This window comes from Xenopus tropicalis, chromosome 6, assembly GCF_000004195.4.
Source record: "Xenopus tropicalis strain Nigerian chromosome 6, UCB_Xtro_10.0, whole genome shotgun sequence".
In the NCBI taxonomy this organism is placed as follows: domain Eukaryota; kingdom Metazoa; phylum Chordata; class Amphibia; order Anura; family Pipidae; genus Xenopus; species Xenopus tropicalis.
This window is the reverse complement of record NC_030682.2, coordinates 96,469,257-96,494,838: the sequence shown is the minus strand read 5'-3', so window position 1 is coordinate 96,494,838 and position 25,582 is coordinate 96,469,257. Positions and strand designations below refer to the sequence as shown.

The 25,582-nt window shown below is 37.0% G+C and overlaps 1 protein-coding gene across 5 annotated transcripts in view; it reads left to right on the top strand.

Moving 5' to 3' along the window:
- carmil1 (capping protein regulator and myosin 1 linker 1) overlaps nucleotides 1–25,582 on the top strand; it is a 163,127-nt gene that overhangs the window by 76,729 nt on the left and 60,816 nt on the right. For 3 of the 5 annotated variants that reach the window (XM_031903488.1, XM_031903487.1, XM_031903489.1), the window contains exons 9-23: nucleotides 2,324–2,399; nucleotides 3,613–3,701; nucleotides 5,606–5,700; nucleotides 7,530–7,616; nucleotides 8,026–8,129; nucleotides 9,170–9,247; nucleotides 9,674–9,750; nucleotides 10,658–10,762; nucleotides 12,201–12,270; nucleotides 14,853–14,864; nucleotides 17,281–17,362; nucleotides 20,221–20,320; nucleotides 20,403–20,457; nucleotides 21,723–21,895; nucleotides 24,051–24,119. In XM_031903488.1, coding sequence (XP_031759348.1) covers nucleotides 2,324–2,399; nucleotides 3,613–3,701; nucleotides 5,606–5,700; nucleotides 7,530–7,616; nucleotides 8,026–8,129; nucleotides 9,170–9,247; nucleotides 9,674–9,750; nucleotides 10,658–10,762; nucleotides 12,201–12,270; nucleotides 14,853–14,864; nucleotides 17,281–17,362; nucleotides 20,221–20,320; nucleotides 20,403–20,457; nucleotides 21,723–21,895; nucleotides 24,051–24,119 — 1,272 coding nt within the window. The remainder of the gene's footprint in view (nucleotides 1–2,323; nucleotides 2,400–3,612; nucleotides 3,702–5,605; nucleotides 5,701–7,529; nucleotides 7,617–8,025; nucleotides 8,130–9,169; nucleotides 9,248–9,673; nucleotides 9,751–10,657; nucleotides 10,763–12,200; nucleotides 12,271–14,852; nucleotides 14,865–17,280; nucleotides 17,363–20,220; nucleotides 20,321–20,402; nucleotides 20,458–21,722; nucleotides 21,896–24,050; nucleotides 24,120–25,582) is intronic. The other 2 variants (XM_018094821.2, XM_012965383.3) reach the window with 1 other exon arrangement.

Genomic DNA, 25,582 nt, shown 5'->3' with positions numbered 1-25,582 from the left:
TGTGCATGTGTTGATGAAGATATTAAGGCTCCCTGCCACAGCTGATCTATCTTGGGCAAACACATTAGGATTAGAAAGCTCTGCAGGAAGGTTGTTTTTAATGCTTTTGAGAAACAAGTTGTTTGCTTCAGTGTTTAGTGATTACATTTTGTAATTTGTAGTTTCCTCCATCATACGCAAGCTTGTTAGCGTTTGTGTATATTACTTTACAGAGCATAGCATTTGAACAACACAGTGTGCATCACAGTATATTTCACAGTTTCCTTCCAGCCGAGATAAATGAAATAAAAAGAGCTCATGTTTCTTTTTGATCTATATTGGATTTTGCTTCATGTCTGCAGCCAGCAGAGGCATCTTCTATAGGCACTTTGTTTCTAATTCAGCTGAATGGAATGCAGCTTTCAACTTAGATGGGCATTTTGACAGTAAAGCTGGCCATACACGCACCGATGATATTGTACGATCGTATGTATCGTACGAATATTGGTCGACTTGTCGGTCGGCCAGGTTTAAAGATTTTGATCGGGCGCCATTGAAGGAGCAAAATCTACGTTCAGGGATGAATCGGCAGAAGGAGGTAGAATTTCAATTGTTTCTACCTCCATATCTGGCGATTCAACCCTGAACGTCAGTGGAGGGTGGGAAATTGCTACATGTAAGGCCACCTTAAGCCATTGGAAGTATGGTGCCAGTCTAGGAGAATAGACGCTACTGCTTGTAACTGCCTAGAAGTAGGTTTCATTGTCATATAACATACTGCTTTTCCCACTGAAAACAAAGGAACCTATCTCTAGTAGCCTACAAGTAACAGCAGCTTATCTCTTTGTGTGACGTTAGCTTTTGGTAATACTAATACAGTTAATGCAAAATTGATTTTTTTTTTTTCATGAAAAGTAGTTTTAAACTGTTTTAGATGGATTCAGACCTTCCCAACTGGAATTTACAATTTAAAATCCCTATCATATTCTCACAACACACTAAGGTCAGTTTTTTCAAGAGACAGTTTACATGTTTTTAAATTGTAGGAGGAAAAACACACGGACAGGAAGAACAAACAAACTCAGTATAATAGTAAAGAGTGCTTGCATCTACTACCAGGTATCCTGATCTGTTGTTCTATGAGGACAGTTTGTCGCAATTTGTGTCACTTTTTTTTATTTGATCATATCCTGCAACGCTTCATGCCTGAAAAGCTTATGCTAAACATAGCAGATCCTCTGGATCAGCGCATTTCTGTGTCTGCACCCAGAACCACTGCATCAGCCCAGGTGCAGGCACACAGAGCAGATTTTGGCGGCAAAGTGAATATTGAACCACAATATGCTGCAGCAATGACTGGTTTATATCCCTCCCATTTCCACTGAAATATGGAACAATATCAGACATTCCCCTCTAATCACCTGTAGCACATCTAACCTGCACTGGTTATGCTTTTTTTCTAGCAAAGCCCAGTAGGTAAGTTTCTGACCTACCAGGCAATATATGTGAGCACGGCAGCCAGCAAACTTTTTTCTGTGGAAACAATTGGGGATTGATAGACCCATTTTCAACATTGTATTTTTAATATTGACTTGTGTGTTTCTTAAAGGAGAAGGAAAGGCATTTTAATTCCAATAGATTAGCCACACCAGCTTTACCATATCTGAGTAAACAGATGAGTCCCCAGTGCTGAAGCTCTACCTGCTGGTGCTCAGATCACACATTCTGAAACATACTGAAGAACATGTTTACACAAAGGAAGACACAGTGCAACTTTTCTGAGAGTGCTTATGGCTGTATTTACATAGAGCTTTCTGATAAAGATTACTTAGTTTTTATCTTTCATTCTCCTTTAGGGCTCTGGCACACGGGGAGATTAGTCGCCCGCCACAAAACTCCCTGTTAGCGGGCGACTAATCTCCCTGAGTTGCCATGACCCGCCATCCCACCGGCGAACATGTAAGTCGCCGGCGGGATGGCACACGCGGCACACGCGCAAGTCTTTTTCGGCGATTTCGGGAAATCGCGCCGCCGCGTGTCCCATCCCGCCGGCGACTTACATGTTCGCCGGTGGGATGGCGGGTCATGGCAACTCGGGGAGATTAGTCGCCCGCGAACAGGGAGTTTTGTCGCGGGCGACTAATCTCCCCGTGTGCCAGAGCCCTTAAGGCTAACTTTGTTTTATATTAATGTATAGGATTTTGTGCAATCAAATATAGCTGTGCCAGAGCTTGTGATTTTACTCTGCATGCATTAGCACCAAACTTACTGAAGTTTGTTAATTCTAAGCTGGAGTGAATTCACTAATGAGTTGTTGTGACTGAGATAGCTCTTTGTTTCATAGAGATTTAATACCAATCGTTGCTGCCCTGGAATACAATCAATGGTTTACAAAACTATCAACAAAGGATCTGAAACTGGTAAGTAATGTCAACAAAAATGCTATATTTACTCCTGACACTTAAGGCTCAGATTGTCTCCTTGGTTATAGCACAGACAGGATTGAAGTGGAAATGGAATATTTTGAGAAGAAAAAAATCTCCTGCATCTTGACGATTCTCATGCATTTCTAAAACAATCTGAAAAAATATCTCTTCTTTTTTGCTGACACAAAATGCATGGTGACACTCTGGGTGCCATAAGCCCAAATATGGTTTCCTTGAGTGCCTGGACGTGACAAGATGTGTCCGAAGTGCATTAGACTCACAAACAGTATTTTAATCCATCTGCTGTGCCCACCTAGCCTCCTCACCAGTTTGGTGGTGCACATTTAAAGTACATTTAAACATGCTGCAAAGTAAATACATTACATTACATTATATTAACAGTTATTTATAAAGCGCCAACATATTCCGCAGCGCTGTACAATAAGTGGGTTACATACATTGGACATACAGAGTAACATATAAAGCAATCAATAACCGATACAAGAGGTGAAGAGGGCCCTGCCCAAAAGAGCTTACAATCTACAAGTACACTCATAACATAAGAAGTGAGCATGTGTACACCATTCTCTTACATTAACTATAAGCAGTACATCATTTATTTTTTCACTCACTAGCTCTGTTAGGTACAGGTATCGGACCCCTTATCCGGAAACCCATTATCCAGAAAGCTCCAAATTCCGGAAAGCCCGTCTCTCATAGACTCCATTTTAATCAATTAATTCAGAATTTTAAAACTGATTTCCTTTTTCTCTGTAGTAATAAAACAGTACCTTGTAATTGATCCCAACTAAGATATAAATAATCCTTATTGGATGCAAAACAATCCTATTGAGTTTATTTAGCGGTTTATTGATTTTTTAGTAGACTTAAGCTATGGAGATCCAAATTACGGAAAACCCCTTATCCGGAATACACTTGGTCCCGAGCATTCTGGATAACAGGTCCTATACCTGTACTCATTTCCTATTCACTCTGTGGCTATGTGTGCTATAGGTAAATTTCCATCATCTGAGTCTGAACCTGCATAAAATCACTTAGAAAGTAACATTTCATACCATTGGTGTAGTTTTCATGTGAGTAAATCATGAAGTAAATTTGAATGCACAACTTCCGCTTTAGTAGTCCATTTGATGCAGCACAGTACTTTTAATTCTTGTAAAATGCCTCTTTGATGTCTACATTCCAGTCTGCTGATGTCTGTGAACAGATTCTGCGGGTGGTTAGCAAGTCCAGCCGGTTGGAAGAATTGGTTCTAGAAAACGCGGGGCTTAGAATGTAAGTCTCATAAAGTTTTGAGGTATTTTTAATTAGTGAATAGTATCTTGTAAAGCTGTTGCAAAGGATTTAAATCTTAACCGGACTTTTCATTTCTTTTCAAATTTCTTTCATTTAAGTAATTAGTGGACATTTAAGGGCCAAACCATTATTTTTATGTATATTTTGGAGTTTCCTTCCTCCACTTTCTTCTCTCATTCGCTGTTCTGAGTAATCCTATTACGCGCTGCCATGATATTAGGAATTGATTATTTTACCAACGACATCTGAATGCTTTGTTATAAGGATGGCTAGAATCTCAGTCATAAAGCCAGATGGAACTGCTCCTTTATGAGACAGGAAAAAGGCATTTTAAGTTTGCAAACACAAAAGGAACCATAAAGTGTTCCAAGTAAATCATGTTTCAAGGATACTCTATACTATTTAACATTATTATTTTCAGTCCCAAATAGAAACTTCATATGGTGTGTTTTATCTGTGCGTATGAAAAAAAAGGTCTGAAATGCAGTTACATACAACTATAAATATATATAGCATGTCTTGGCTGAGCTAATCCTGACAAATTTGTGACACCTGGGGGGGATTCTCAGAAGGAAGCCCTAGTATCACTCCTAAAATTTCCATCTTCTTGCAGTGCCCTATAAGCCAAAGTTCATGCACTGTATTTAACAGGACAGCCACACCAAGTGCAGATAACTGCATCTACAGACAGGAGACAATTTCACTTCAAGGGGCCCATTCATTAAAGCACAATGATCACAATTTGGAAAAATTCCTTTTTTTTTCCTAAGTTTAGATCTTTTCATAATGACCACAAAAATATCATTAAAATTATGTGACTTTTTCACATTTTGCGTAAATTTGCACGAAAAAGTCGTATTTTTTGCAGTGATGACAAACATTTTGGAATTCATTCAAGCTTTGGTATTGTGACTATCTTTTGGCCTGGTTGGAGCTGCAGAGTACCATTGAGTCCTACACTCTGCAAAGGGAAAGCCATAGTAGAATTCTAACAAAAGCATTTTGTCAATACAAATGGTATTGTCTGATATATCATTATAATGGTGTGAGTGCTGAGTAAATAGATGTTTGCAATTCCTTTAAATTCTTCACTCAGCATACCTTGATAGATGGTTACCATCAGATTATTAGACAGTTGGTTCATTTATTATAATATTCCCTTTAACATTCACCTAGGCTTGGATATTTCATTGCAGTAAAATACATACCTTATATATCTGATTATAAATAAATAGAAAATGCGGGATAGTACTACTGTACTTTGGTCTCATGTTGGCTCAAAAAAACCTTCACATTTCCAAAGTTTCATTTTCCTTCCTCTGCTGTTTCAGCAGCATCCTTTTTAATGTAGAGAACACCAAACACAAATGTTCCAGTTAATTTATTAGACACAAAAAATCCTTACACAGAGTAGACCCTTACTGATAGGTTGTTTCAGGTAATTCATCATTTTTGGAAAGCTTAAGCAGCAAATATATAAATGATTCTAGAGTTAGGTGCCTTATGGAGAATTATTGCATTGATTGCTAGGCTGTGAAAAAACCTTTTAGAGCTGTACCCACAATAATAAGAAAATGTATTTATCCTAAAGTACAGCTGTACATTGGTTAGTTAGGTTTATCATGTAGCAACAAAATCTATGTCATGCTATCTGAGGTATTGCAAATTACCAAATATTTCCTGTGATTTTGCTTTACCAGATAATGAAATTGACATGATTGTCTTCAGTATGTGTTTGTTTGTTTTTTGGTTGGGGTGAATGCACAGCTTAGGTATCACTAAGGTGTGAGGGGGCAATGAAAATATTTGGAAAGAGAAAATGTAAATCTATTGCAGTGTCTTAATTGGTTTGTGTACTAATTAAAGGGATTTCTCCTTTACAGAGATTTTGCACAGAAGCTGTCCAGTGCCCTTGCACACAATCCAAACTCAGGACTTCATACTATTAATCTTGCAAGCAACCCCCTTGAGGATAGAGGTAATTGTATTTTTTCAGTTATACTAAACTGGTAAGTGGATTTGTGTCTGGAATTTGATAGAAAATAACTATTAGTTTGTCTACAAAAGTATGTGTACCTTTTATGAAAGTGGTCTATAGATATTTTGGATGCCACCCTTAGCTGTTTCTCAAAATACAGAAAACATTATTGTAGCAGCCATAGTTCCAAGAATTTCACCCTGGTTGACCTTTAAATTGGGCTTCCATGTGTGTATAAGAGAATAAATCTGCTAGCCTTCAGGCTGGCCCTCTGACTTACCTATCAGAAATATTCCCACAGTCTGGGAACCACTGCTTTAATGAATCAGAAGATCACTACCTTTCTGCATTGTTGGTAAAGGGAAAAAAAAACTTTAGCCCAAGGCATTGTAGGAGGTTGTTGAACTTGATAAATAAAGCTCTCTAATGAAGTACTGTTTTTAGCTCTTATTTCTCTCCTTTCTGCCACATGGTCAGTAAATTTTGAATGCAGGAAAATGCATCTATGTCATCTGATATACCGCATCAATATTTATACTGGGATCTACACTGAGTCTGCAGAGAGCATAATACAGGAAGGTAGGGGGAATAGGCGCCAAATACTAAGATTGTGAGGGAAGGGAAGCAGGAGAAACCCATGGGAAAAACCTGTAAGTGTATGGAGATTGGTAGGTGCTATGGAGATTGTGTAAGGGGTTATGAAGGCATTTCCATTGGTGGAGGAGGGGACTGCAAGGAGATCAGACAATAAGTTAAGATGTTGGGGAAAGCAGGGGTAGACAAAGGTGTGGCATTGTGAAGATTGGGGAAAAGCTGTGGAACAGCATAGAGATTGATGATGGAGGGTCTGTGACTATAGGAAAAATAGTTTTTAGGGTACTGAAGTCAGGATGGCTATAATTGTATTGAGATTAGTGTAGGATGAGAGATTTGGGGGCACACAGTAGTCAGTGAAGCACTTGAGGATTATGTGCATGTGGATCTGTGCATCTGTGCATGGGGTATTGAGATGCAGGAAGGATTATGAGAAAGCATGGAGATTGGTAAAAGAGTAGGACCGCACAGAAATCAAAGAAGTAGCTGAGTGACAGCAATAGTATTACACCTCAAAGCAAAATTCTGTTTGACATGACCTGGGTATCTTAGCTTATTAAATATAGATAGAAGCCATTTTGAGAATGCTAGTGACCTAAGCAATATGGCCAATTAGGACTGGCAGAAAAATTTTATGAATTGTTTCAGTTCTTCTGTCACAGAATGTCTTTTCTGAAATATTTCATTTGTCACTAATTGGTATGAGTGTATTGCACCGTTACAAGGTTTCTTGAATACAAAATGTGATATATAGACAGAGATAATCAAACTCAAATATAGATCTATAAATGTAAAATAATTATTTTTGTTTCAGCCCCAGTGAAAATGTGAACATTTACTAATTGTGTCATTTGCCACAGCTAATTGAGTGCGTCTGACAGGCAAATGAAATGCACATTCACACTGAGCCTACCCCATGATTTCCATTTGCACTCAACAGATGTACAATATCATTGTCTTAGAGTGAACTGATATTTTACTGGGTGTGCATATATCTTTTTACATTAGTTGAATGGGAACGGTAATTTTATTATCTAGATGTCAGAAGTAAAATGTAATACAAATTCTTCCAGGTTACAGCCACACCTTTTCTTTTGTACTTTTGTGAAATTCAGCATAATAACCTCATTTATTTTTTGCATGTCTCAAACCTAACATTTGGTATTTTACTTTTCATAGAATTAACATAAAGCTTGTAGACTTGGTGTATCACATATCTGTATTTTGCTTTTTAGGTGTGCATTGCTTAAGTATTCCTTTTGCCAAACTTCCTAAGGGACTGAAACATTTAAACTTATCTAGAACCTCATTATCACCTAAAGGTAAAAATCTTGTATAAACAAAAAATCTTACCTGTCATATATCTATCCATAGGAGAGAGAATTGTGACCCAGGAGAGAATATATTCCAGTGGTAGTTTACTGGTCTATTTTTCAGTGTCTGTCAATCTCCCTGGGGTTTCTAAAACTGACACATTAAAACCTTTCTTAGGAAACCTGTAGGTTTTTAGAATGCAGCAAAGTATGGGCTTGTAGAAAAGCTAAATTGAATTTATTATTGAAGGTTTTTTAAGTGAAAGTTGGCAAATAATTATATTTGAGAATGTTCAGGGGCAGTTTGTCTTTGTTAGAGAGCTGAATAGTTCAATGATGTTTTGGTGAGCCCTATCATTTAATGAACAGAGTCCTACTTTTAATAATACAACGTGTATATCTGATTTTTTTTTTTTAGGGGTGAATAGCCTCTCCCAGTCACTAAGTGCTAACCAGACGATTGCAAGCAGCCTCACCCACCTTGACCTCTCAGGGAATGTTCTGCGTGGGGATGACCTTTCTGTATGTTTGCCCATTTTACTATGAATTTCAGACACTTCTCTTGTGCTTTGTCTGCTGTCCTTGTTACCTTTTTGAAAGTCCCAAATTTATACTTTTTGATGACAGAATAACATTTAAGGAGTCTGCAGTTTTTTAAACTACACTGTAAATAGGTAGTACAGTGCTTAAAGGGAAAATTATAGCTTTAGGATGAATGCTTATCAAACAGATAATTTATATCATAACAATCTATTAAAGATTCTCGCTATATTGGCATTTTTGTATAGTAAATATTATAAATATTGCCTTTTTACATCTTTTCCCTTGAGCCACCATTTTGTTATGGTCTTTGTCCTTTCTCTCAGAGATCACCTGACAGGAAATAATGTACCATTGTAACGAAGAAATAAAGGAGTAAAATACATAGCTCTTTTCATTCATTGGCTGATGAAACCTAGCGTATGTACAGTTAGGTCCATAAATATTTGGACAGAGACAACTTTTTTTCTAATTTTGGTTCTGTACATTACCACAATGAATTTTAAATGAAACAACTCAGATGCAGACTTTCAGCTTTAATTCAGTGGGGTGAACAAAAAGATTGCATAAAAATGTGAGGCATTTTTTTAAACACAGTCCCTTCATTTCAAGGGCTCAAAAGTAATTGGACAATTGACTCAAAGGCTATTTCATGGGCAGGTGTTGGCAAGTCCATCATTATGTCATTATCAATTAGGCAGATAAAAGGCCTGGAGTTGATTTGAGGTATGGTGCTTGCATGTGGAAGATTTTGCTGTGAACAGACAACATGCAATCAAAGTAGCTCTCCATGCAAAGAAGCCATCCTTAAACTGCGAAAACAGAAAAAGCAGCTGCTTCTGAGATGGAAGCTACTGCAGTTCATTGCATTATTTCAGGCATTATCTTTTCTTGTCAGTTATCTCCCATCTTGCTCTTTCCCTGCTAGTAATGTGAAACAAAAACTGTACTAGTTTATGCAATATATCTCTGATTGTATAGTATTATAATAATAAATGTAAGATATACATTTTTTTTTACAGTACCTGTACAATTTTTTAGCTCAGCCAAATGCCATTGTATACCTGGATTTATCAAACACCGAATGTGCCATCGACATGGTAAGTTTCTTAGTTATATAAACACATTATAAAGTATGCAACAGTTGAAGGGCGATATGCACATGGAGAGACTAGATAATATAGTGCAGTATGTTTAGTGTATTGAGCTTTTGCTCACTATAGTTAGGTTTGTACTTCTTTGGTCCTTTAGCACCTACAAACACATACAAGTCATGTCACACCTCCATTAATGTGGGAACCTGGTGGTAACCTTGTTCAACTGAATAAAACCTAATAATGTCAGTACTACCAGTATATTCACAACATATTTACACAAGACAAATACAAAAGAGAAGTTAAAAAGACCTTATCTCAGTTTATCTCGGTTTTTCCTAGAGATCTTTATATTTGCTGCTGAGAAAGTGTGCAAGCAGCAGCTCATTCACAATGTTGAATCCACTAACTTTTTATTGAATTGTGTTGTAGGTATGTGCAGCTCTTCTTCGTGGTGGCCTGCAGCATCTTGCTATGCTTAATCTATCAAGAACAGTTTTTTCTCACAGGTTTGTTAGATATTCTGCAATTTTCCTAAAGGTTCAATACAGCTACCTTTGCAGCACTTTACAGAGATTAAAGGAACCAATTAACCTTTGTAGAAGACAAAGACAAAGTTACTGAATTGCTGAGTATTTTAAAACTTATATTCCTTATACACCCTTTTTAACATCCTGTTGACCATCTTGCATTGCAAAGATACCACTTCCATAATGCACTGCACAAACACCCCACTATTATGTCCATGTTTCTTTATACATACCTAGTCATCCTTACATTAGACTAGACTGATAGTTCTACTACACCCCTCCATGCACATTGCATATTCACAGGCCCTGTGCCAATAGTGTGCATGTGTACACAAGACTATACAACTTAATACTTTGCTTGTATGTTGCTCATATATGAGTTTAGGTTTTCCATATGCTTTCTGTTTCATAAAGAAGTCTTGATGGGGGCAATCTATATATAACTCAGTTATACATAAACTGAGCAGTTGTGACAATATATTTAAATACAGATTGATAAGATAATAATAATGCCAGTAATAAAGATGCAAAGCTTGTTCCAGGTCTGGGGACATATAGCAATGAATTAGCATGTTATATTTATTGTCACTTGCTTAAAAGCATACATTCCATTGGTTGCTATGGGTTACTGCATCTGGGAAAATTATTATTAAATATTGGGACACGTGTTATGAGCACAAATTCTTATTTTTTCCAATAAGGTTTTTTGTCTTGTTTGTTTGGTTTTTTTGGGAAAAAAGGGATTTTACTATCTTAAATGTGTTGCTTTTTGCTCTGTTGCACTTGCCTAGTTTACACAGAGGTCCATATAATGTGTTATTATGCTCTGCTGTAATTTGTATTATATATATACATATATATATATATATATACTTTATAATTACAGAAAAGGAAAGGAAATCTCACCATCAATCAAGCAATTTTTCAGCAGCTCACTTGCTCTGACACACATAAACCTTTCAGGCACCAAGCTATCCTCGGAACCCCTAAAGTGAGTTGATTCTGCAATGTAGCAATCATATTTCTCTGGGGGTGGGATTTTAATAAAATATGCATTGTCATGCCTTAATGTATTTTGGTTTAGTCTTTAGTTATGTGCTGCATTTTTGCAGAAATCCAATATAGCCACAATAAACAGAAATGTAAAAAAACTAAGTCAGTTAAAATGCTTAAGACCAACATTATAAGGGTTTTCAGCGAAAAATTATTTATTAATCTGCATTTGCAGCCGGGGGAGGGGGCCATGTGCTCTGTATTGGCATTGATAAAAATTACAATACTGTCCTTGCCAGCTGAGACATTGATAAATGAGGCCTTCTTTATTTTTACATCCATAATTGAAGTTCATGCGAGTTTCTGCGCTCTGGTTTTAACATCACTTTCTGTAAGTATCACTTTGGAGTAATTTGTTTTACATGAACAAATAGCAATATTGTGTAGCAATGGCGAGAACTGTGTCGGAAGAGAATTGTCTGTTTTATTTTAGATATAAACACTGGAAGCATTTCCCTCCGTGCATGCTAATTTAATGAAATGTTATTTATATTGCGCCTAATTCTATTAAAATGCTTTAACAAAAAAAAGTCAACTGCATAGATGTTTTAGAAGGTAATTAAATATGGGCACATAATTAGATCTGTAGCTGACTTATTTGCATAAGCAATTTGTCCCCATGGTAATTGCATTAGTAAATGACCAAAGAAATGATCAATGCTTGCACAGTTCTGGGAAATCATACTTGATCTTTGGTGGCCTCATTTAGTCTTGTGCATATAGTGCCCTTTACAATGCAAGCATAGTTTAGACTAAGCAATCCCAGAGGGATTTGGAGAATCTAAACTTAGATGGCAATTGGAGAATTTTAGTATCAATCTAGTTTTTTTTAAATGTATTTCCTCTTTAGTTAACTTTCATTTTTTTCTGTATGAAAGGGTTTTATATTGTAATTGGTTTTGCACACATTTATTGACATTGGGATCCTTTGTACTCCTGCCCCCCTAAACCAGCCACTGTTTTCTCTATCTCTTGTTAAAGCGCACAGGTACTCGTGTAGTACACGTGTAATCACCCAATTTAGTTTTACTGTGATACAAGATTACAACAAAAAGTGTGTATCTATGTAAATGGTGGTAGCTGTGGCATGGGCGATGAAGGTCTGAAAGAGCACTTAATTTGTAGTTTGTTCATGTAAAGTATGTGTAATATACCATGGTTATGTGATGTACAGTAAATGCTGTAATGATTCATACTATCATAAAGGATACAAATTTTAGGATTAAAGCTATTATTTTTCTCTAGAGGTAATAAGATACCATATCAAAAAGCTCTCATGCTGGGTGTTTAACCAATAAGTAAATGGCATATGTTATCCATTAATTACTGTAAAACTGTGAAACACACAGACAGATTTCCATGTTGATATTTTTCAGGGCTCTGTTACTTGGGCTGGCATGCAACCCTAATCTGAAGGAGGTGTCTCTAGATCTCAGCAACTGCGAGGTATGATATATCCTGCACAAACAGATAAGAGATTATACAAGGCAGGAATCAATCCCATCCTACTGATAAATCTAGAGTTTTTACTTTCAATATTTTTCTCATTTCTTTAGAAAAGATACATTGTTTATTTTTCATGTTCTAAACATGAAATAGTTGACAGACAGAAATCATCTGAAAGTGACTTCCTGGAAATACATTGTAGGTCCCCCAAGGATAATGTCAGATTTACAATACATGTGCAGATTTTATCATTATCTGTCAGAAATTTCCTAACCTGGTCGATCGACTAAACGACTGATCGCCATGGTAATTTACATTATTGATCGCCAATAATTTAGATCCCACACATGGTCCAAAAATCATATGGCCAGCTTAAGTGTAAGGGTGAAGATACAAGGAGCTACTTGTCGCGACTACAGAAATAGACAATGCTGATCATTTACTGATAATTGTCTCTACATGTGTTTTAGCAGAGGCAATATTTAGTATTTTCCATGGCAGGGTATTTTCTGGCATTTAGTAGCCATGACAAGTAGCTGCTACTAAGTAGCTCTGTGTGTCTTAAATGTGTTAGCAGTCTAGTCTATATATGCTTGCTAAGGTATGACTGTTTTAATATTTGCTGGATCACAATATTGTACAGTACATGGTAATCTGATGTAGTCGCCTCCATGTGTACGTACCTAACTCTTTGAAGTGGCCAGTTGCACCACTTTCCTCCTTACGGTTTTGTTAAAAAATAGAATCTAAACAACTACTGATGCATCTTTCTTCCATTGTAATATTGGAGTGCCCCCACTTTCTAAACCTGAGCCTTGAAGGGATATGAAATAAACAAAGAACCAGAAAAAAACAATAATTGTTTATAAGCACATTTGCCATAACGTATGTGTATTATTCCAAAGCATAAGCATGGGATCCTTTATAAATAAACCTTTTTTCAAAGAAGCTCAGAAATAGGGCAGATGGCTATTTCCCCATGTAGTTCATGTGAACTAAGTTTGCATAATTACATGTTTATGGCAAAAATGCTATTGGGTATTTTTAACTTCAAAATGTTTTTGTAGCCTTAAGGTATAGTACACCCATTAGGGAAAGAATACCTATCTAGAAAACCTCAGATCACAGGCATGCTGTATAATAGATTACATGTGTATGTAAGGTTTACTATTTATGTAAAATACAATGTAGGACTTTACCATGTTTCTTTTTAGAGAAATATTACTATAATTTACTATAATTTTATTACACTGGTACATACATATTTTTATAGCTAAGTTCAGTTCATCACTAGAATCTATAAAACCAACTAATATTGGTCAACATGGATTACAAAATCTACCTTGCCTCAAGAAGTGATTTGGTTAGCACTGAATGCTTGCATTTGATATCTCATTTTTCGGTGCATATTTTTAACATGGGCCTTCTATAGATTTACATTCTATAGCTCCTGCTAGTCTATCACTACACACATTTCACATAAACAGCAGTTCCCTAGCTGTGACTTTTGCAGTGAATAGGTAGGCCCAGCCCAGAAGTTAGCATAAACAAATGATTATGCATCCTACTTTGCATATTTACCCTACACTTTCTGTGACTGCACTGCAATAATTAAAAATAAAGAAAGTAATCTTCATAGTATAGTAATTAGCTGGGTTAGCAGACATTCATTGAGATACACACTCATGTTTCTGAGGTTCCTTATACCTCATTAATAAAATACTCAATAAATGTCTGTTAACTGATCTTTTGATTACTACACTATGAGGAGTATGCTCTTCTTTCATTGTGTCTTTTTTAATTATGTTGCTCATCTTTAACAGAGGACTCTTATGGACGCTATGTGGAGTCACTAATTGATTAATTTGCTGTTTTGCATTAGCACATTTTTGTATTATTTGAAATATCTGTTTTTCTTGCACTTGATGCTTTTGACAACTCAATGCCAGCCTGCACCTAAAGTTGTTACCCATGGCTGACAAGGACATGATGTTTCTTGTGGCTCACAACTCCCTACCTTGCATAGTACTCGCTGGAAGAAGCACCAGCAGACTTCTTATTCCCTAAGCACATTTCTCTTTGACATAATTTAGTTCTGGTACTTATTTGCTTTATGAGGTCTGTATAAAGTGATACTACAAAGAGGAAACACAGACATTCTATTGAGCTACCGATGTTGCATGTTTTTGTACAACTTGATAGCATCGTGCATTGAGGCATTTGTGGGTTTCTGAAGCAAGGAGATACCATATAACTTTAAAAACTTTAAGTGCACACAGAAGTGTAATTAACAAAGCTCTGTTATCTTGCTGAAGCAAAATAAAATGTAATGAAGGGTAAAATGTGTGAAATACAGATATATTTTTAATAATCCTTGTGCTTTAGAGGGTAATTTACTAAGTGAACATGTTCTTGCAATTTACCTTATATAATTACCTTTATATAAAATAAATGATAGCTAATTAGCAGATTGTTTTTTATGGGTTGGGAATACATGTAATCCATTGAAGCAAGTTCTGCTTATTTGCATAGGTATCTGGTCTACTTATTTTATTTGCTTTTTTCCTGTAATGCATCCAAAGCTTGGTCACTGTGTAAGTACCATTCTTGCCTTGCCACAAGTGCTCAGGCATGTCTCAACAGCATTTCCTCTTTTATTTTTCAAAATTCACCTAACATTTTCACACATTAAACAACATGCTTTTTTTTCATCAACATAAACTTCCATTGCTGCTTATATCATGCATATATGACTTCCAGAGCCTTTCTTGGGAATACAGGTATGGGAACTGTTATCCAGAAACCCGGTATCGAGAAAGTTCCGAATTACGGGAAGGCCATCTCCCATTGACTTCATTAAAAGCAAATAATTCTAATTTTTTAAAATGATTCCCTTTTTCTCTGTAATAATAAAACAGTATATTGTACTTGATTTCAACTAAGATACATTTAATCCTTATTGGAAGCAAAACAATCCTATTGGGTTTACTTAATATATAAATAATCTTTTAGTAGACTTAAGGTATGGAGATCCAAATTTCTGAAAGATCCTTTAGCCAGAAAACCCCAGGTCCCGAGCATTCTGGATAATGGGTCCCATACCTGTACCAGCTTTTTTGCCTTAACGGAAATTTATTGTTCTTAAGGGCCTATTTAGTAACATTTCAGACAAACATGACGGGTGATGTTCCCTATAACAACCAAGCAGCAATTAGATTTGAAGGGTCACCTACAAGTTAGAAAACAAATATGTGATGTTTGTCTCTGCTGTTAATAAATACACCACATAGCATTTAAATATCCTATAACAGCCCATAGGAAAACAAAGCTGGCTGCCAGAGACAGGCATTGATTTGCTTATTTGATCAATGATAATAGAATAAGGAACATTTATTTTCTGTTTATTCCCAAAGTTTGAAAAGTTTTACAGTATGGGAGAAATATGTATAGAAGTGAACCACGTGTTTTTATTCCACATGATTTTATTCCTGGCTGTCAGTGTAGTTTTTTTACATTCTCAATGTATTCAGTTGGTTCCTTACCTATTTATGCTTGATAGAGCCAAACTCCGAAAATGGCAGTTCGGGAACTTTTATTCCAGCTGTTTGTAGTGATGCGTAAAATGTCTGCTCTCCAACGTAGATCCAAAGAAGAAATCAAACTGCCCTGTGCGGCCTAGTCCTAAACCTTCAAATGTTTATTTTGTCTGTGTTGGAGTTCTTATCTGTTCAACTCTCTTGGTTAAATTAAACATGAAGTCCTCTCCAGGCAACACAGCAATAAGGGCTCTGGCACATGGGGAGATTAGTCGCCCGCGACAAAACTCCCTGTTTGCAGGCGACTAATCTCCCCGAGTTGCCTTCCCCGCCATCCCACCGGCGAAAATGTAAGTCGCCGGTGGGATGGCACACGCGGCGGCGTGATTTCGCGCATATCGCCGAAGTTGCCTCGCAAGGCCTTTTCGGCGATTTGCGCGGGCGACTAATCTCCCCGTGTGCCAGAGCCCTAAGTGTTAATAAGCCTTTTAGATAAAGGCCAATCCTGCCCTGGGTTTTGTGAGAAACATGCTCTAATGTGTATTTAGAGCCCACAAGACAAATATGCTGTTTGCTTGAACAGAGATTGAAACAGACATTGGCATCAGGAAATGCTCATCCCAAGCAATGCCACAAAAAATATCTATCTCTGATGTAAATTACATTCCATTTTCTTTGCATAATTAAAGGAAAAGTAACACTTAAAATTTATAACTAAAAAATCTATTCTACCCTCCCCCAATAATTGCCCTATCCTGAAAACCATTTGTTATTTTGAATGCTTTAGTAGAAAATACCTGTAAAAAACTTGGCTTCCTGTCATTTGAACAAAGGCAATACGGCGATGCTGGGGAAAGTATTAGGAGATGCATCAACTATGCGGCGATCGATTGATCGAGCCTAGCCTGACTTCTAATATAGGAAGGAGTCAGGCTAGGCTCGATCAATCGATCACCGCATAGTTGATGCATCTCCTGATACTTTCCCGGCATCGCCGTATCGCCTTTGTTCAAATGACAGGAAGCTGAGTTTAACAGGTATTTTCTTCTAAAGCATTCAAAATAACAAATGGTTTTCAGGATAAGGCAATTATTGGGGGAGGGTAGAATAGATTTTTTAGTTAAAAATTTTTAGTGTTACTTTTCCTTTAAAGAAACTAAAAACAAAGGTCTTCAAATATCTATGTTGCGTAACCCTTGTTAAGAAATTAGGGTAAAGGCACAAAATGCATTTTCTCTTCTGGTGGAGATTACGCTGATGTGGCCTGCTACCCCATCTTCTTTGTGCAGTAAATGACATGAATGGCATCCGCATGTCACTGCACATACAGTGTAGATTTGGCGCAGAAAATGCACACTTTAGCAGATAATGCACAAAATGAGTGGTAGCAAGCTGTGTTGTCATACTTACCATTGTTGTAAGCTGAATCTGTAATTTGTGACCTAAATTGTTTCTTAATGTTTATTTTTCATAGTTAAGATCAGCAGGAGCTCAGGTTTTAGAAGGCTGCATAGCAGAAATTCATAACATTTCAAGTCTTGATATTTCTGACAATGGTAAGTGATATGCATCATTACTTGTAAATTGCAAAGGAAGTAAATTAGATAAAATTTATAAATGTAAGGTTTTCATGTTCCTTTTATTTACTTTAAAGGGTCACTTAAACTGGGAAATACAATTTCCAGAATAAATATATATAATGCTATGTTAATTTAATCTTCCCAAAATTCTCTAGAATTTCTTGAAAGCATAATACTTAAATTAGCCATAATTTCACATATTTTTCAATAAAACAATAATATTATAAAACATTAATTTAAAAAAAAAAAAAAAAAAGAGGTATGTGGAGATCTTAGCCATTTTGTGGAGGCAATGCAGTCTTTTGGAGAGCTACATCTAGCCGACAGGCCTCCAGGTGGACATCCCTGCGTCTATAACTGATGGCACATGGTTCATATTCTCTGATGGCTTTTTTCAGTTGGCAGAGAAACACCCAAATCCTGTCAAGGAGGCTTTCATTATGTGGCATTTCAACTTTTGACTGAAATCAAACTCTAACTGCTAATGACAGGTGGTTTCCACTGTAACTTATGACATTTTTTAAATGTATTTTGTTTTGCAATAACTACAAAATAAATCTACATTTGAGACAGAAGTTTGACCCTAATTCACAGATTATATATCTACATCCAGCAATATAAAAGGCATCTGATACAGAAAGTTAACCTTAGTTCAAGTATTATACATCAACATCCAGCATGGTACAAATAAAAGAAAAATATCCAATAAACGTGTTTTCCATCCCTTGCAGTTGTCTGTTTTGAGGCTGAAAATATATTCTTGATTAACGAACGTGTATACTTATTCCCACCTACAGTCCTTTTGTGTAACAATGCTTCAACTGGAGATTTCTGCAGTATAAGGCCTGTAATCATAATATAAATCCTAGTCCAGAATCTAGTCGAGTTGGGGCAATGCCACCAAATATGTAAAAAGGACCACAACCCCGAAAACATAAGGGAAAAGAGGATGGATAACATTTAGATAATTTTTCTGGGGCTAAGTGCCATTTATTCATGACCTTCTGGAATGTTTCTTGTTATTTTTATATAGTACTTTTCTTCCATGGGACTTAAAGAGCTTTACAGCAAGCAAGGCAGTCATTATAGGTGCACTAAATATTTTGGGGCACCGGAAGTAGAATGAAACCAGGATCTCTAGCATGAGATTTCTCATCTGAGCCTCTTAACCTGACCACTTAACCCCTAGTCCAACTTCTCTTTTAATATAGTTATTATTTGAATAATAAAAACAAAAATAATACTGGTAGAAACACTGTAGTTTATTTGCTAAACTTACTGTAGCAGGCCAGAGGTTCAAAAAGCCTATAACACTAATGATCCATGACTTCATTATTGTCCACAGCAATCTAACAACCATCTTGTTAGGCCATGTTTTTCTGTCAGTGATACTACACACGCTTGGTGTATTCTTGACTGCTGTTGAGAAACTAAGCTTAGGAAATTTGGTAACAGAAATTAATGTTAAATCGTAGAAGGTTATGCTGCAGGGCTGACTATCAATCTAGCAGCCCATAGCATATGCAGTGAATCGGCAGAAGAGAAAATAGCGAATCACTGGAGTAATTGTGGAGGCTCAGATTTTACTGCTATGGTGGATATGGATATGGTGCTAATTTGGATTGGAAGTCAACACATAAGGTGTAGCATTTTTTTTCTTAATCTCTGTTGAGCTTTAGTTCTAAAGGGCAAAGTTCTTTGCCCATAGGGCAAAAATAATGGAACTCTGTATTTGTTTGACAGTGGACAAAGCTCTGGCAATGGAAACAAGTCTCTGTTGCCCTCAACGTTTCACTACTCATCCAAGTGGCTTCTTCAGTTTGAAATAGATTTTCTGACATGCTAAAAGCATTGTTGGTGCTCTAAAATTCAAGCAATGATTCTGCTTACACTTATATATAAAGGTGACATATTAAGGAGAATTAAACCTCCCCATAGACTGCCCTCCATTGGGCCCACCTCCCTGCTGACTTCCCGCTGTCTCCATGCAGCATCTGTTAGCTAGAAAAGTGTCACTGTTTGGAAAGCTGACCTATAAATGCAGAAGTTTAGCGCAGCAGAGTTTATAGGTGGCATTTTATGGATCTTCAGTTTGGTGCATGTGCAGTTTGAGGTAATCCCAGACTCGCTCTAACTGTGCACGTGTCATAAAGGTTAGTGTCAGTGAACTTGCCGAAAAAGATATGAAGAACTAGAAGATGGCACCTGGGAAGTACGTTGGGCTACTCTGCAGCTATAGGTCAGCTTTTCAGACAAACACTTTTGCATCTAATAGACTCTTTGGGGGGGGGGAGTCTATGAGGGGCTTATGCCTATGGTCAGTAAGCAGTTCACAAATAAATCAATTGCTAATCAGTTGTGCAGCAAAGGCAGTAAATGTCAGAATTCCTTCCATTCTCCTCTCTTTGTCTCTCCCTTTTATCCCACATTTATCTCATCAGCTCTGCCCTCCCTAGTTCCTTCATTCTGCACTTTGTGTTCCCCCTTATCTCTGACATCTTATTAACTGCATGGTTATACTACATGTACATTTCCAAAATGACCTCACTGTGCAGTGATGCAAATGGATGCTTAGGGCTGGAGAATAACTGTCGTTCTAAACATACCACAAAGCCAGAAGCCTAAAAATGTTTACTTAACCTATACTACCATAAATGACAAATAGGGGAACTGTACACCATGTGAAAAGCTAGTAATCCCATTTATACTCAGTGTCTTAATTTGATACGTTTTCCTCAGTGGAATTAATCTTGGAAAAAACAAACTAAGATGTATGTTAATTTACAGTTATGTAGTTGGTTTACTTTTAATATATTATGTCATGTTTTTCTTAGGTTTAGAATCTGACCTCTCAACTCTTGTTGTCTGGCTCAGTAAAAATCGATCAATAAGGCATCTGGCTTTAGGAAAGAATTTCAACAACATGAAATCTAAGTAAGAACTTCTCTTTCTGTTTCAGGGTTTCATGTATTTTACAGTTATTTGCCTAAAACAGACTTTGCCTCTTATTCTGCAGAAACTTGATCCCTGTCCTTGACAATTTGGTACATATGATACAAGATGAAGAATCGGTGAGTGTAACATAAAGTTACAAAGGCATATCCTTCCAAAGCACTTAAACATTATTATTATTATTATCATTATCATGCATTTACAAAGTGTAAATGTATAACAGACATATGAGTGGGAACCAGATGATGGCCGCAGCCTTTGATCTCTTTGTCACTTGATGTTGAATTAGCACACTACCCAGTGAATTTTATAGGCTTGTTCTCTGTCTCTGGCAGTTAAAACTGATGTCTGGTCTCTCCAACCATCTCTGGTAAATATGGCTTGTCTCCTTCTGCAAGGCATTATTATTTTCTTAACCTTTTGTTGGAAATTTTCATATGATTTTATGGGACCAATGTGCCTTCATTTTTATTTTTTGCATTTCTATGGAAATATTTAGAAATGTATAAAAAAATAGTTCAATAAGCTTTGCTAGCTTCTTTGATGTTGCAGAATCTTCAAATTAGCTTTTGTCAATTTAATAATGCCCAAGAAACCGATGGATTTGGACTGGTGTTACATGAGGTATTTGACATAACTGGGGGAATGGTAAACTGAAAGTGGCCTGAAATACAAAGCAACACAAGTTAAAAATACATTATGTATAGAGGTGAATCAAAACCATAAGGGTCCATTTGCAACGCCCCATGCAGTGTGAAAAGTACAAAAAAACACCACAATCAGACAGCATTAGGCTGCACTCATTTGTAAAGGAGTGGAGGAGGCATGTAGGTATCAAACAATGCAAAAGTACATTGGCAAGCATTGTGTGCGTACACAGTTTAACAGTTTAACCCACAATGATTTCAGTAGCAAGGTTTTTTGGCTGTTGTGTTTCTGACAGTGACCACCTGTCTGTCACTAGAGGCATGCCCTACATGCCCTGATGTAGATATAATCTAAATTCACACTAGGATAAATCTTTTCAAAAGCCAACTTTAAGGAAAGTGGAATAAACCCACGCAAGCTTGGGCACATACTCTATCTCAGTAGGGCCCTGACTTTTAGTAACATTTAAATGGTTAATTCTACTGATTACTGTTATGCTGATGTGATAGGAAATTCAGATTAAAGTCCAGTATCGACATGTACTGTTGGGCAATGGAAAGTTTAAGCTACAGTGCAACTTCTTGCTAAGGTAGCTGTTCTTATCTCTGGAAAACGCTACTATTAATACAGTAAACCAAGTTATTTTGTGTATTCTATAAATTATTTGTTTCCATAACCAAAAATGTAATGTTTAAACATTTGCCTTCTTGAGACTATGTATTTGTTCTTTCCACAGCCTTTGCAGTCACTCTCTTTGGCTGACTCTAAATTGAAGACAGATGTCACAATTATCATAAATGCCCTTGGCAGCAATACGTCCCTGACCAAAGTAGATATTAGTGGAAATGGCATGGGGGATATGGGAGCCAAAATGTTGGCCAAAGCTTTGCAGATAAATACCAAGCTAAGGTAAGAAGAGATGTAACTCAGCTTGCATGCAATATGTCAAAACCCTTTTTCTGATTTCAAGACTGCAGTAAACTGTACACTGGCAGGAATAAATACAAATATGCAAATAAGTAACAATCCTACAGCATAATCACATACAGCAGTAGGTTTTAATAAATATTTCTAGAAAAATGTGAACTTAAACTGTAGAAAAATGTGCATTGTCCCTTTAAAGGGCTTATTTACATGTGCAAAAGCAGTAAGCAAAGTACATTTTTGAGTGCAGTCGCTGTATTTTTTTTCCCATAATGCAGCATTTTATTTTCCCAGAATTTCATTGGTGTTGTGGCCACAAGGGGGCCTTGTGCCAAACACAGTTGTGGTCACTGTGTTAAAATTAATGCAACTGCACTTTGCACTTTACCATAAATCAGTTGAATGTTTTCCAGGCCGAGTTGTTATTATTTCTAGCATGGTTAGACTGGCCCACCAGAGTATTTTTCAGGCCAGTCCCTGTTGAACCCTGCCTCCTGCCCGCTGCCCAGCTCCCAACTTCAGACAGATTCAAGCAAATTAAAGATGGCCATGCGTTTTTAACATTGGAATGCATGAACAGCAAATACATAAGCAGCAAAGCAGGCCTGGTGGTAGCATCCGACAGAGCGGAGAGCGGTAGTGGCTGAGTGGTGGACCCTTGAGTCGGGTACCCAGTGCACCTCAGCTCCCAACTAGGTACCCTAGTCTGACTTTGATTTCCGGTGTTCGTTGTGAGAGTGATATGTGTGTGATTCTTTCTATTGACACGGGATGCTTGATACAGAAGAACCCTGGAGCTACCACGTGGTGTGGTATTTGTGATAGCTCTAGGGTTCCTCTGCATCAATAGGTGCAACAATGCTTGATTTGGAGGCAGGAAGTACTGAGCAGCACAGAGCGTGACCATATGGAAATGCAAAAAGAACATTTTAAAGCATATACCTTTAATGAGTGGGGATTTATGCACAACTGACTATGGAGAAATTTATGCAATCATGGTAGAGGTTGTAAACGACCCCTTAAGTATCTACATGTGAAGTTACCGTTACCTGCAAATGTAACTAAATTTTGGGAATTTAGAATAGAATTTTTGGGAATTGAAAACCTTACCGTGTTTCACCATTCATACTGAAGTGTTTACATTATCTTTTATGCTAATTAAACAGTGTCTTGGCAGACTGATAATATGCCTGTGGTTATTATTAGATGTTTTTAGGCTGTGGCACTTTTAAATGTCAGTCTTGTAGTTGTAGTAGAACAACTATCCACATATGTAATAAGAGGCACTATGTTTGCTATGGGCTACTGCTCCTGGGCAAAATGAGTGCCTTATATTATGTAACGCCGATGGTGTTTTAAAGTAATAAAAACTGTGGCCTTACAAGCTGCTGCTTGTTTAATACTTGTTAAAGTGATACTGACATCAAAAAATTTCTTCTAAAAATATGAACCTACTTCCAAACCTACTTATAGGTCATCTTGACTGTTTTTTCCTTAAAGTCCTCTTTCTCTACATAAATCCTACTGAAGATCCTGAACCCGACTGTCTGGCAGCCCGACTGTAGCTTCTCAATCTGTCAAAAGGACTATGTCATAAACTGGGAGGATTCAGCTTGCCGTTTGCTCAAAGAGTTCTCCTTCCCTCCCTCCCTCGCATAGCATCGGATGGCGTTGTGAACTAGATAGCAGACAGGCTTGATCTTTCCATTGCCTGCCTACTTCAAAGGGCTGTGCCCCCTCTTCTCTCTTCCTACAAAGAATTAAATAGCAGGCCAGCTCAAGCTTTCCAGTGCCTGCCTGCTTCTAAGGGCTCTCCCTCCCCCCTCCCCATTACACATAGACAACGGAGCTGAGACATTAAAATTAAAACCCGGAAGAGGGGAACAAACATGGTTGCTCCGTGGGTCTGTAATTTGTGCTACCATAATTATGAAGCGAAAAAACTTTGCAGATTTAGTTTATAAGGAATTTAAAGCTGATGAAAATTAAAACACAACAGCAGGTGTAAAACAATTTTTTAAGTGGCTGTCAGTATCACTTTAACAGTGATAGAGCTCAGTGGGCACAGGCAGGATAATTCAAATTCCAGTATTTTGCTTTTTTGCAGTAAAGATTTTGTTGATTTTTTGTTTTATTGCAGAACGGTAATCTGGGACAAGAATAATATCACTGCACAGGGATTCCAGGATATTTCAGTAGCTTTAGAAAAGTAAGTTTGACCACATTAAATCTAGAGTGATTTTTTTCAGAACTTTTTCAAATTTAATTGGATATACTGTGAATGTTTTAATCAGCTTTTCTTTTCACTGTTTTTGTTTTGATAAATATCTAATTTTTCAATTTAGAAAACCATAACGAGGCTTATGTAAAATATTTAGAAGTGTACCTAGCTATGATATTTGCCTTTTGGTGCCTGATGCACTTCCACATATGCTTGTCTGATCTCTTTCTGTTGTATAGAAAATATTGTAGCAAAAGGGCTATATACAAAGTAGAAGAGACTCTATATACTGCTAACTAAGCTAAGCTCACTTTTCAGGCATTTTTATAGCTTAATGATGACGCTGCATACATTTTTGTTCATATTTTTCATGTATTATAGCATTTTTACTATACATGAGGTATCACCCCAGAGTTGCAAATTATTAAAGAACTAATATTGAAAGAAACAATGTCTAATTTCCATAAAATTTTGCTTACGTTTGGCCCAGATAACATAATGTTCAAAGGGTGTCTATGCTATTACTTGTTCATTTTTGTTTCTTGTTTTAATTAATCTGGATTTTTTTAATGGGTCAGTTACATTTTTAACATTGTAAAAACATTTAATCTCTTACTCTTCAGGCTGCAGGCACTCAGCCCCATATAAGATTATAGACATTGTTTTTGCATTGCTATGCAAGATTCAGAGTGCAGAAAACAGGAGGAAAGGGTGAATAATTTTTCTGCTTTGCACCATGCGCCTATTAAACATCTTGTACCCAACATTGCTGCAATCCAGCACTAGGTAGTGAGAGCATGCATTTTCCCAGATTACTTGACATTAAGGGGCTGATTTACTAACCCACGAATCCGACCCGAATTGGAAAAGTTCAGACTTGAAAACGAACATTTTGCGACTTTTTCGTATGTTTTGCGATTTTTTCGGCGTCTTTACGAATTTTTCGTTACCAATACGATTTTTGCGTAAAAACGCGAGTTTTTCGTAGCCTTTACGAAAGTTGCGTAAAATCTTGCGATTTTTCCGTAGCGTTAAAACTTACGCGAAAAGTTGCGCCTTTTTCGTAGCGTTAAAACTTAAAAGGTGCGAAGTTTCGCGTAAGTTTTAACGCTACGAAAAAAGCGCAACTTTTTGCGCAAGTTTTAACGCTACGAAAAATCGCAAGATTTTACGCAACTTTTGTAATGGCTACGAAAAACTTGCGTTTTTACGCAAAAATCGTATTGGGTACGAAAAATTCGTAAAGACGCCGAAAAAATCGCAAAAAATACGAAAAAATCGCAAAATACCGATCTTTACGAAAAAAACGCAATCGGACTCATTTCGACCCGTTCGTGGGTTAGTAAATCGGCCCCTAAGAGTAGAGGTTTTGCATTCCTTTTATAACTTTCCTATGGCAACAATCCCACTTGCTGCCTGTTCTGTGATGTTCTCACTCTGGGCTGAGACCA